Genomic DNA, 11,351 nt, shown 5'->3' on the forward strand with positions numbered 1-11,351 from the left:
TAAGCAGAGCATTTTATGTCATTAGTGCAAAAAGAAAAGAAGGACAAAATTGAAAAGAGAAAAAAAAGGGAAGAGGTCCAGTGCAAATTGTCCACGGAAACTCCTTCCTGATGCAATTGGGCTGCCAACTGCACTTGCAGTGCGGTTGGATTGACCAATCACGCCGCTGGAATCTTTGGCAAGCGGCAATTTCACGACATGATTGGTGCAATCGGTGCTAACGGCACTGAAGGGTCTACCGAACGGGAGGGTTGCAACCAAAATAAATTTGCAATATCCATCGGTATTCTTTTTCTTTTTTCTTTTGAAATTAAAGGGCCATTTTTTGTCTTTTTCATTTCCTTTTACACTTGTATGAATTTGGCTATATTAAAACTACGGTGACAACATCTTAACTAACAACAGCACTAAAATTAAATAGATTACGTTTCAAATTTGAAGATAGAAGGCGACCTTTTCCTCTAACTAATTTCTGGTTTGAAACGTAGATTCTAATGCGAAGCATCTTTTTCAGGTTGAAAACCGAAAGGAGAGAGTATTTTGGACTTTGTCGGTCAACCCAATCAGGACAAAGTCCAAAATACTTTGTCAGTCAAGGCATGAGGAGGCCATTGAAGTTGGGCTAATTTGAGAAGGTTCAGAATTCAGAATCAAAAGGATGAATTGCCAATCAATGTACAAAGCCAAGCCCACCAAACTCAGGGCATGAGGTTTGACTTGGACTGCTTTTGACTCTGACCAAGACTTTGCACTTACAAGGATTATTAATTCCGGACCAATTTTATATTTTGTTTAAAAGAACTTGAAATCGCATTTTATCAAACGTTTAATGAAAGTCATGTTGGAAGTGCATCTAATGCTCCAAAGTCTTATATTCTGGCCAAGCAAGTCATGTTACTTAAAACGTTATCGTTTTATACGTGGAGTACAATTCAATGATTATTAATGTGTCTTTGCTTTAAAAGCAGATCTCAGCCTTCTACTGGAATTCAAACAGTGCTGTTGGGCCTCATATTCATTCACCGTGGACAGTGGATACTACTTAATACAAAAAAAGAAAAACTTAAAATCTCTTAAACAATAGGAAGTAACACTCTTTAAGAGAAATTATGATGCAATGATCAGTCTAATTAAAGTCAATTATAAACTTGAAATATCAAGTTCTGAGAGGTAATTAAAATGATCTAGCCCATTATTCTATTGAACGTGTACGACTCCATTACCCGGTTAAAGCTGCATTTAGCATTTTGGTTGAAAGTGACTTTTGAGCAAAAAGGCTACTGATGATTCGAAATAACTACACATTTTGGCGGTGGAGCACAAAAGCCCCATTGAACGTGTTGACCGATGACGGTGGTTTTTGTGCTCCCTTATCAAAATTTTTTAATATATAATATTTTAAAAAACTCTTAAATTAATTAAAAATTTTAAATAAATTTTTATATTTTTATTATATTCAATTAAACTCTTATATTTTTATTTTAAGATAAATAATTTTTTTATTTTTATTTTAAATTAAATAAATTCTTATAACTAATTATGGACATAATTAAAAAGTCATTTATCATCTTATATCACATGGTACTGACATGACATACTAATATATCATAATTAATAATAATAATGCCGATGTATTATAACTGATGATAATATGACATATTGTATGCTGACATATTATAATTGATAATGATATGTCATGTTAATTTGATATGATAATATAGTCAAATTCACCTTTCACATCAATATCATATTAGTGTCATGTGAATATAAAATGACAAATAGTATTTTAACTAATGATAATTAGTCAATCAATAGTAACAAGAGCTTATGTAATCTAAAATAAAAATATAAAAACTTGATTGAATATAATAAAAAATAAGAATTTGTTTGAATTTTTTAAAATAATTTAAAAATTTTATTGAGCATTATGTTTTTTTTTAAAGCAGAATTTATATTAATTATTTAGAGGTTACAAAAAAAACTACCTCTCATGGTAGTATTGTCACTAAAAAAATTTATGTTTTAATTATGATACAAATGGGTAAGGTATCCACTTTTTTAAAAATATTTGACTCATAATCTATTTAGTTAAAAAGGTGGCCAAACCTTTTTAAAACTTGAATAAAATCACAAAACACTTTTCAAAATTGAACTCTAATAATATATAACTACTCATTAATTATTTGAATTTTTTTAATATTCGATTAAATAACTCAAACAACAATTTAAATAACTAAGAATTATATAAAAATAATTTTAGATTTATTAATATATAAAAAAAGGTTGGTTAAGATGATAAAGGTTATATTAAAAAAAAAGTTGGTTGAAATGGTAAACTTTTTATTAAAGGTAGGAAGGATAAAAGTTTAAATTTCACAAATTATAAATTTTTTAAACATTATATGTAATATTAATATATATATATATATGTATAATTAGGTTTGAGTTTAAAGTATCTTAAAAGTGATATTTAAAATTTACTTGAACTTAAATTAGTTATTGAAAACCTAATTCAAATTCACTCCATAACCGAATATCGAGTATTCAAACCTTATATTATCGGATAATAACAACTTATTTAAATCCTTAATTTTAATTTACATTTTAACTTATTATAACATTTTTTTCACAACAATATCAAATATTTAAAACATCTTTAGATACTTTGCCTCACTAGTTGATGGGACACATTCTCTTCTTTTAGTGAAAGTCATACCTTAATCAATATTTTAATAACCAGACTGATTGTTGAATCGATGAGGGATTAGGTTTTGGTTCAATTGATCTAACTTATCATATTGCATTATTAAATTCACAATTAAAAGTATATGGTTTGGCATTTAATGTGCATTATATACGGTGAATAGTTGCCACAGAATTTTAACTAAATGATGAAGACATTAATCGAAGCCTTAAAGGTCAAAAGGATAAGAATCCTGCCACTTGCAAGCATTTTTTTAATTATTAAATAATAATTAAATTGATTAAAATCAGTTCAAATTCAATACTATCCAATTGAATTTGGACTGGTTTAATCAAAAGGTTAATTGGTTCTTGACAGATTTGGTGTCCATCCAATATAATTATTTCTATCGAATGTTATTCAATTTTGATTAAGCAATTCTATCCATCAACTTATTTTATAACTTTGTTTATTTCTACATAATTGACGACTGAGATCTCGAAGTGCTCATGGTAAGTAAATATAAGAATTTCTTTTCGTTAGTTTGTCATATACCCAACTAAAATAGAAATTAATATAGATGCTAATTTTAAAGAAGTTTACTTTAACTTTTAATTAATATAGAAAGTAAAGCATTTCCTTATCCTGTGTTTATTTCCTTGGCTTTGGGTTTGCTAATGCAACTTGGTCTCGACTGTAGAGGCAGAGGGACAGGGGCTACTAGGGTCCCGCCCTTCAAAAATTTTAATTTTTTTTTATTTTTTTCAAGTTTTATAATTTTACTTTTATTTTTATAAATATTAAACTTTTAATATAATTACTTTATAAATATTATTTTCATTCTCTCAAATATAAAATACTGACTGCATGTATACGCATCCTATATTTTTCCTTTGTTTCCCAGGTCTTCTTGATCTGCTCTTATCCCTCTGCAGTGTACGGCAGGAAAGAACATCCAGACGTAACATCATAATATCATTTTCATGATAGTGATAATTTAACTAACTATATATCATTAAATTTTCTTGGATGGATAGATAGACGCGCGACATTGAACAGAAAATGCAGCTAAAAATTTTACCGTAGGAGCCACTACACTCACTGTTTATCACAGGAAGATATGCGTAATGCCATTGAAAGCCAACAAGACACTAAGGGAAGACTTTTTACATAAAGTTGTGACATTTTTTTAATTAAAAGTAATTAAATAAAAACTGAAATTAAAAAATGACAAAATGAAGAGAAATCCAATAATAGAGCCAATTAATTAAAAGTAATACTTTAAACAAAATTTTATTCATACTTATTAAATCGTTAAAACTTTGTCATAATTAATCAAACGGAATTTAATTAAATTTATATATTAAAAAAATTCTTGAGCGAAAGAAAAAAAATGAAAGAGATAAAACTCCGTTGGGAGCATAGTCATAGACGATGGCTTCACTCATTTATGGAAGTTGATCCTGCGCCGGTGGCTGGAAAACGCGTCGCGACATTGGAGAAAGTGATAAGCCAAGTTAGAATGTCATGACTGCTTTTCTTTGTTCAAGGAAATTAACGGAGATTTCCTTAAAAATCAAGCAATTATGGTACGAAAGGCAAGAATTGTACCAAAAATGTGTGCTTATTTAAGGCTTGCTGTCTGTTCTAATTAGACATATACTAACTGAGCATAAGCCTGTCTATTTTGAGCGTCTAAAGTTGTGGATAAGAATATGGGCAATTAGGCTGAAAAAGGATTTTTAGGACTTCCTTTGATTCATTGGAAAAAAGGATAATAATCATGAGACTCTATGATAAAAAAATAGTAGGAAGATAAAAGATATATGTGGTCCAAGCTTCAAAAATATAAAGAAAAAAAGGACAAAAAATATTAATATTAGTTTTAAGTCATACAACTAATAATATCTATAAGCTAATATCGAACAACCAATACCAAAGTGAGTAGGTGATCTGTAATAAGTCTTGGTCCATGTGCATGGAAGGTGTCCTGACGTGGAGCATCTACAAATAAAAAATTGTTATTGATTTATCGATAATTAAAGAAGGAGAAAAAAGTTATAAAGTATTACTTATTACAACTTCACAGCACTTGATTATTCTATTATAGGCCCCGCTCTCATAATACAAAGAATCTATTCTTTTCCCCCATTGAAGCATTCAAAGCTAGCCCTGACAAAGCTTCTTCGCTGGGGAACGATTTAACTCTCTTCATTATTGCAACTTGTTTGGATCAGTACAAACACGTGATGCAACTTGAGACCAAAATTTTAGCCCCTCCTTCCATCATCTTGATGATACGTACCTTCCTATTGTCATCTTGTGTTTGTTTACAAATTTTTTGCAGAGAATTTGTGTTTAATTATGACCCATTTAAAAATGGATTTTGTGGGACTCTGAATCTCCTTCTTTCCAAATTTCACCTAAAAGAAAGGAGAATATCTGTATTTAGGGGCCATTATTATTAGACTAATGTCATCATCCCTTGAGTTTTAAATTACCATTTATGGATGCAATTTCTTTCTAATTCATGTTCCAGTTCATACATGAAGTTAAAAAATCATTACCTTTTCCGTTGTTCAGTAAGTTTCATAAGAAGAAAAAAATCTAGAAAGAGAGAAAGTCATAGAGCCACGTATTATCCCAAACTATTTAGATCTTGGCATATGGAGGACATGCGAAGAAATTTTACGGTAACTGTAAATTGTCTAGCTTGTTCAAAACAAAAGGACTGCTGGCTGCTAGTGCTACCCAACCAATTCAAGATAGGCCCCCAAACCCAAAAATAAAATGGAAAAATATGGGAGGGGCGTCGGTTCTGACTTTTGCCATGGATTTCACACCTTAACATTCCCAATGAGTAAATGGGGTGTGTATGTGTGACTACGACTTCAACAGTTGCATTCGACACCTCACTCACTCTCTCTTTCCTTCTTGATAGCTTCTTCTCACATGATCCAAAAAACAAGTGACACTTAAACAGCACAAAAAGGTTTTTCTTTTTGATAATTTCGATAAAAATAATAAAAAAAGTACTAGTCGATTATAATATACTAAAGTTTTTGAATTTAGATTTCAAGTAGAAAGAAGTGGAATTTCGATGGTGAAGTCGAAGATTGTATATGGAAAGAAAAAGAATCGTGGAGTAAATTGAGTTGCCATTATGGGCGGGTGAAGGCTGTTTCTTTCTCCTCCACACCCTCAAGTAAGCACAAGCGTACAAACAAATTTATTCTTCTCTTCTCTTCTTTATTCTTTCTCTCTTTCTTTTCAATATTTTTTCTTGTTATTGCTACTAAGCATTGATTCTTTCTTTCTTTCTCTCACTCTCTCTCTCTCTCTCTTTTAATTAATCATTGATTAGGCGGCTCTCTCTCTCTCTCTCGCAATCTTTTCCAAGAAAGGAGCTGGGTTGTCTTCTGCAATTTTTCCTTCATCATATCATAAAGGTACTTTTCTTAATTGTTTCTTTTTCTCTAGTATTTGTAATCAATTCTGTGTTGGGTGGTTGTTGGAATTTCAATTACTAGAAAGAAAGAAAAGAAGTTTGAAAAAGAAAAACATCTCTATTTATCGTGTTTCATATAGAGATTTTAGTTTCTTGCTCTCTCAAATTTGAGGCGTTGCTCATTTCTTGAACAAATTTAGTTTCAGTAAGAAATCTGAATCTCAAGTTGATAGTTTCTTGTTTTAAATTTTTCTGGCAGATATGGAAATGCAGGGGAAACTTTTCGTTTTGAATTGTTTTTTCTTTGTTTATTTGACAAGATTTATCTTGTTTGAAATAAATTCTTGTTGATGCCGGATTTGCTGATAAGTAGAATGCTGCTGCCCATATACTGTGGTTATGAGCTGCATAGCTGTCGTCTTTTTAGTATATTCAAGTTTTAGATTAAGCTTTAGCATTCCTCTGTTTTTAGCGTTTGTCTATTTGGGGTTATGCCGTTCTGGCAAAACCGGAAAAAATGTGAAAGGAAACTTGGAAAATAGTTACAGTGGCTTCTGTTGCATTGCAGTATTTGTCATTTGCGGATTATGATGATCTAGAAATGTAATTTTCATTGGTTTTCTTCCTGCCTTTTCTGAACAGTGAAACTGAGCATAAAACCTTGTTGGTAGGATCAATGGGAGCAAGATATAACTTTTTGGGTTTTGCAATTAGAACAAATTAAGCAGATGTTATTGACTTAGTTGCGCAGAAAGCGAGGAAAAGATCTTTTGCTTCCCTCAGTCTTATTCATAGCTTTGAAATTTCCAGAAGAAGTTTTCCGTTTAGCAGTCAAGTAAAAATCTAGTACTACCCTTATTTCATTGGGTTTCAGTGACAATTAGCAGCTTCATTTGTTGTGAAAATAAAGAATACTGCTTGATTTGCTGATATGTAAATGCTGCTACCCTGCTCATCTAATCTGTGTTATGCCTGTTGTTTGACGTTAGCTGTTCCCATTGTTTGCTACTTTTGAATAAAAATTCAAATCATAGTAATGTTCAGCTTCTTTCTTTCTTCCTGTTATATTCTTCAATATTGTTCGTTTGGATTTGATTTGATGGCACATGAGCAGATCTATTTTGCTAAAGAATTTGATGGAAGACAAACAACTGGATTTTAATCAGCCACTTCTCTCTGTGAGGCGTTTCACATCACCAGGAGCGGCATCTGATTCTGAGTGCAAAAAGAAAACTGATACTTCACTCCCCAAGATACTCCGTCCGCCCATTTACAAATCAGAATTGAAATCAGGACCAGTAAGAAATCCTGGAACAGTTCCATTTGTATGGGAGAAAACCCCAGGACGACCAAAGGAAGAAAGCAATTCACAAGCTCAGGCTCTTGAACAGCCTCTGCTTGCCCCAAGGCTTCCACCTGGGAGGATTTTGAATGATAAGCAGCATTCTTCAAGAAAAGGGTTCAACGGTAAAACATTTACTCCATCTCAAACAGGAACTGTCCCTTCCTGTTCTCAAAAAGTTTCATCTTTGAAGAGGAATGAAACTAAATACGAGAGTTCCAGTGGAGATATGGAGGAGACAGGGAGCTCTGGTTCAAAGGATAGTGATGAGGCATATGTAGATGCGCTTGATACATTTTCACGAACAGAGTCATTCTTCTTGAACTGTAGTATTAGTGGTGTGAGTGGGTTCGATGGTCCTGAGATCAAACCATCTGGGATCTTCACAACAGATCCGCAAACTCGGGATTTCATGATGGGTCGTTTTTTGCCTGCGGCAAAGGCAGTAGCATCAGAAATACCTCCGTACGCTTCTAGGAAGCAACCTGTAGCACGAGAGCCACAGAGACAGGTAAAGAAGGTAGTCATTGTGGATAAGCAGCAACCACTTTATGTGTCCAGCCCAAACAAGTTCCCAAATCACGCACAAGATGATTGGTTGGAAGAAAGTGAAGGTGAAGATGATTATAGCGGGTCTCAAAACTCTTCAGCAAAAGTTTGTGGCTTATTTCCTCAGTTCTTGCTTAAAAGTTCCTTCTGCCTTTTGAACCCGGTACCAGGGATGAAAATTCAGGCTCAGAAACCGGCGAAACCAGCCCACTCTGTTCGTAGAAGACAGGCTAAATCCTCATATTTAAGATCTGGCAATGAAACTGAAAGCGAGGTACCTATTTTCATTTCTCCTCCTGTATAATATGGTTGTCTAAATCGAACCACGGTTTCCTTTCCCTTCTTTTGCTTTCCATTTATAAGCTAAATATTGGCTTCTTTTCTGTTTCTGCAGTATGCCAAGGCTGCTACAGAGAAAGGCTTAACACGTATATCTCGAACAGAAGAGCTAATTGAAGATAAGAATAATCTAAAGAGTGGATCTAGCCATATGAGTTATAGGAGTGATTGTCAGAATCCGGATGCAGCATCTCTGTCCAGGCATTTGCAGGGTAATGTTGTATCATCCTATCCTAGTCAAATTTCCCAGTTGGTCCATCAAGAAAAAGGGTTTCTTGGTATTCCGGAAAAAGCTAAAAATTATGGGGTTAGTAGCATTGATCCGCTTGAAAAAGGAAGCAACAATTTTCAAGAATTACTGGCCCTCCAGAGTAAATATCAGGAATCAGGTTTAGACAGCCCTGTGGTTGAGAAAACTCTTTATGTAGATTCTGTACACAAGGTAATATCAACCAATCCATATTTTTCAGCTACCAAGACAGCTCAAGGCATGGAGGATGATTCTGAGATTGTAGTTAAACCTGGGAAAGTGGAGGAGACTCCTTCAGTAGATTCTTTGTTACAGGATATCAAGCACTTGAATTGCGTGGTTGATGATAAGGTGATAGTGCAGCGTAAAAGCTTGGAGTCTGTGGATTCATATTCCCTGTTTCCTTCTGAAAAATATGCTCCTGAGATGGAATTGGATGCAACAAATGGTTCCAGAAGGGATCAAGATTTGATTAAGGATTCTTGTAAATTGACAAGCCTAAATGTGACCGACAACAAAAAGGATGATATGGAAAGCCAACTGCACGTTAAATTAAGTTATCGAGAAACTTCTCATGGTCTCGTACAGGACTCTATTACATTAACAAAATCAAAAGTAGGCGGCCGTAGAAAGATTGGTTTAGAAAGTCACCTGCAAAAGAAATCAAGTAACCAGGAAAGTTCTCATGGCAGCTACTCAAAACTTCCTCTTGCCCCACCTTTACCAAAAGCTCCATCAGAGTCTTGGTTAAAGCGCACCTTGCCCACTGTTTCCTCGAGGAATTCATCTTCACGGTCTTGTCTCGCCACCTGTAACTACAGTGGAACTCAGGCCTCCCTTGCTCCCTCTAGTGATCCCAAGTGGGAAACCATTGTTCGATCTTCTAATGTACATCACGGCCATTTGCGGTTTTCTGAGGTAAGTTCCGTAGCTTCTTAGTTCATACCTTCTTTGTTTATGTTTACCGTTATTGGATTGAGTGGTTCTTACCTTTATTATCTAATTCCTCATGTATCAGGAGCAACTTCCGGCAATACCCGAAGCTTAGAAATACAAAGACTTTGAGTCGGCAGGCTCAGCCATTTGCTATGGTTGGATCCATTGTTTTAATGGGTTAATGGATGCAGAAAGATACCTTAAATCCCCTTTCAAAAGTTTTCTCTACAGATGCTCTCGGTATATAATGGAAAGCTGTAAAAGTGTAAATCAACATTTCCATTATCACACTGAAATAAGAAGCTACAGTTGTAATATCTTGTAAATCACATCAATTAGTTCATTGAGTACATAGATACAGGTCCAATAATCCTGTATTTTGATTCTTTTGTAAAGGAATTCGGGAGCTTTCTCCTCTTATTTGCAATAATAGGAGAAAAATGGTTTACACTATTAATTATTATTATCTATTTATTCATTATAGTTTTTTGTTATTTAAAAACAGTATGATATGCCCACTTTGCTTATTTTTTTTGGTTCCAATTTAACCAACTTTTATCATAAATTTCTATGAATTAAAATTTCAAAAGAATAAGATTTAAAAATTTTAAATTTAAGATAATTCAAAACTTATTTTTAAAGATTTATTTATTCATAAAATTATAATATTTGACGGAAAAAAGGAGAAAGTTAACATTCAATTTAATACAAATGGAATAATACTTAATTTTTTGTAACTTTTTTTTTCAAAAAATTCTTTAATATCGAATTACTTCTTATCTGGCTCATGCAACTGAAATTCTCAAAGAGGCCCCAGTTGCAGCTGGATTCCAGTAGCTCTTCATAAATAACAGTAAAACCAGTCAGTAATAATCCATGAAATGATTTATTTAAGCTAGATAGCCATGTTCAGAAACATTATATTATGAAAAAAAAAAACGAACAAAAACAAAAATTTTCAAATTAAATTGCGTTTGCAAAACTAGGGTCACAAGAAACTCCTTCAAAAAGACAAAAAAGGATGATTTTCACTGTTAAAGGATTTTGTTGTGTATTGAAGTTTCTTTCCCTTCTGCTTGCTTTCAGATAATTGCACAGAAGAATTGGGAACACCGGCAAATTATAAGTAGCTGATATTGATAACATTAAATTCCCAGAAATACGGAGGCTACAGATTATATAGAATTCCCAGAAACTACAGTTTAACTACAAAATGATGCAGAATGTTTGGTCCTGTCACACAAGCAAAGTACCGCTGTGTTCTACCAATTCTAGCTAATTCAAGATCCAGGCATTGTTCAAGGCTTCAAGTTGAGCAGGACAAATTGGAATCAGGTTGAAAGAACTCAGCTTAAATACAACCCTTGGGACAAAATGACTTGACCATAACTCATCAGAAATCTAAGCTGCAAACTTAAATGCCAGTTCCTAGTCTGCAGAAAGGTGACGCTGAAATAGGAAAAACTTGGTTTTTTTTTTTTGAAGAGTGGTTGATTTACAAACTCGCAGCTAGAATGCAATGGTGAGTCTTGAACCATATAGGTAGAAGACTCATGTTGGCATAGAGCAACTAGCTTTGAAAGCACAACAACGTTCGAGTCAGATACAAAAACGATGATCTGTTTATCAAGCTCAAAGCAGCATCAATCCAAAAAGGGAGCCCTTAACCAACACTTAATGGCGCCAAGGAAAATCAACCAAAACTATACAACAGGTATATCGACTTGAAGTGGTCCAAAAAACATCAACGAAATTCCATTGCAACACCAAAAATCCTCGAAAATCTTCCTGCTCTCCCCAGCAT

General features: G+C 33.5%; 1 protein-coding gene across 1 annotated transcript; it reads left to right on the plus strand.

Moving 5' to 3' along the window:
* On the plus strand, positions 5,735-10,004 carry LOC18612057. The gene is made up of 5 exons (XM_007048640.2): positions 5,735-5,888; positions 6,048-6,132; positions 7,246-8,296; positions 8,417-9,529; positions 9,630-10,004. The coding sequence occupies exons 3-5, from the start codon at positions 7,268-7,270 to the stop codon at positions 9,657-9,659; spliced, it is 2,172 nt and encodes a 723-aa protein (XP_007048702.2). The 5' UTR covers positions 5,735-5,888; positions 6,048-6,132; positions 7,246-7,267; the 3' UTR covers positions 9,660-10,004.

The sequence above is a fragment of the Theobroma cacao genome, chromosome 1, assembly GCF_000208745.1.
Source record: "Theobroma cacao cultivar B97-61/B2 chromosome 1, Criollo_cocoa_genome_V2, whole genome shotgun sequence".
NCBI classification, from domain to species: Eukaryota; Viridiplantae; Streptophyta; class Magnoliopsida; order Malvales; family Malvaceae; genus Theobroma; species Theobroma cacao.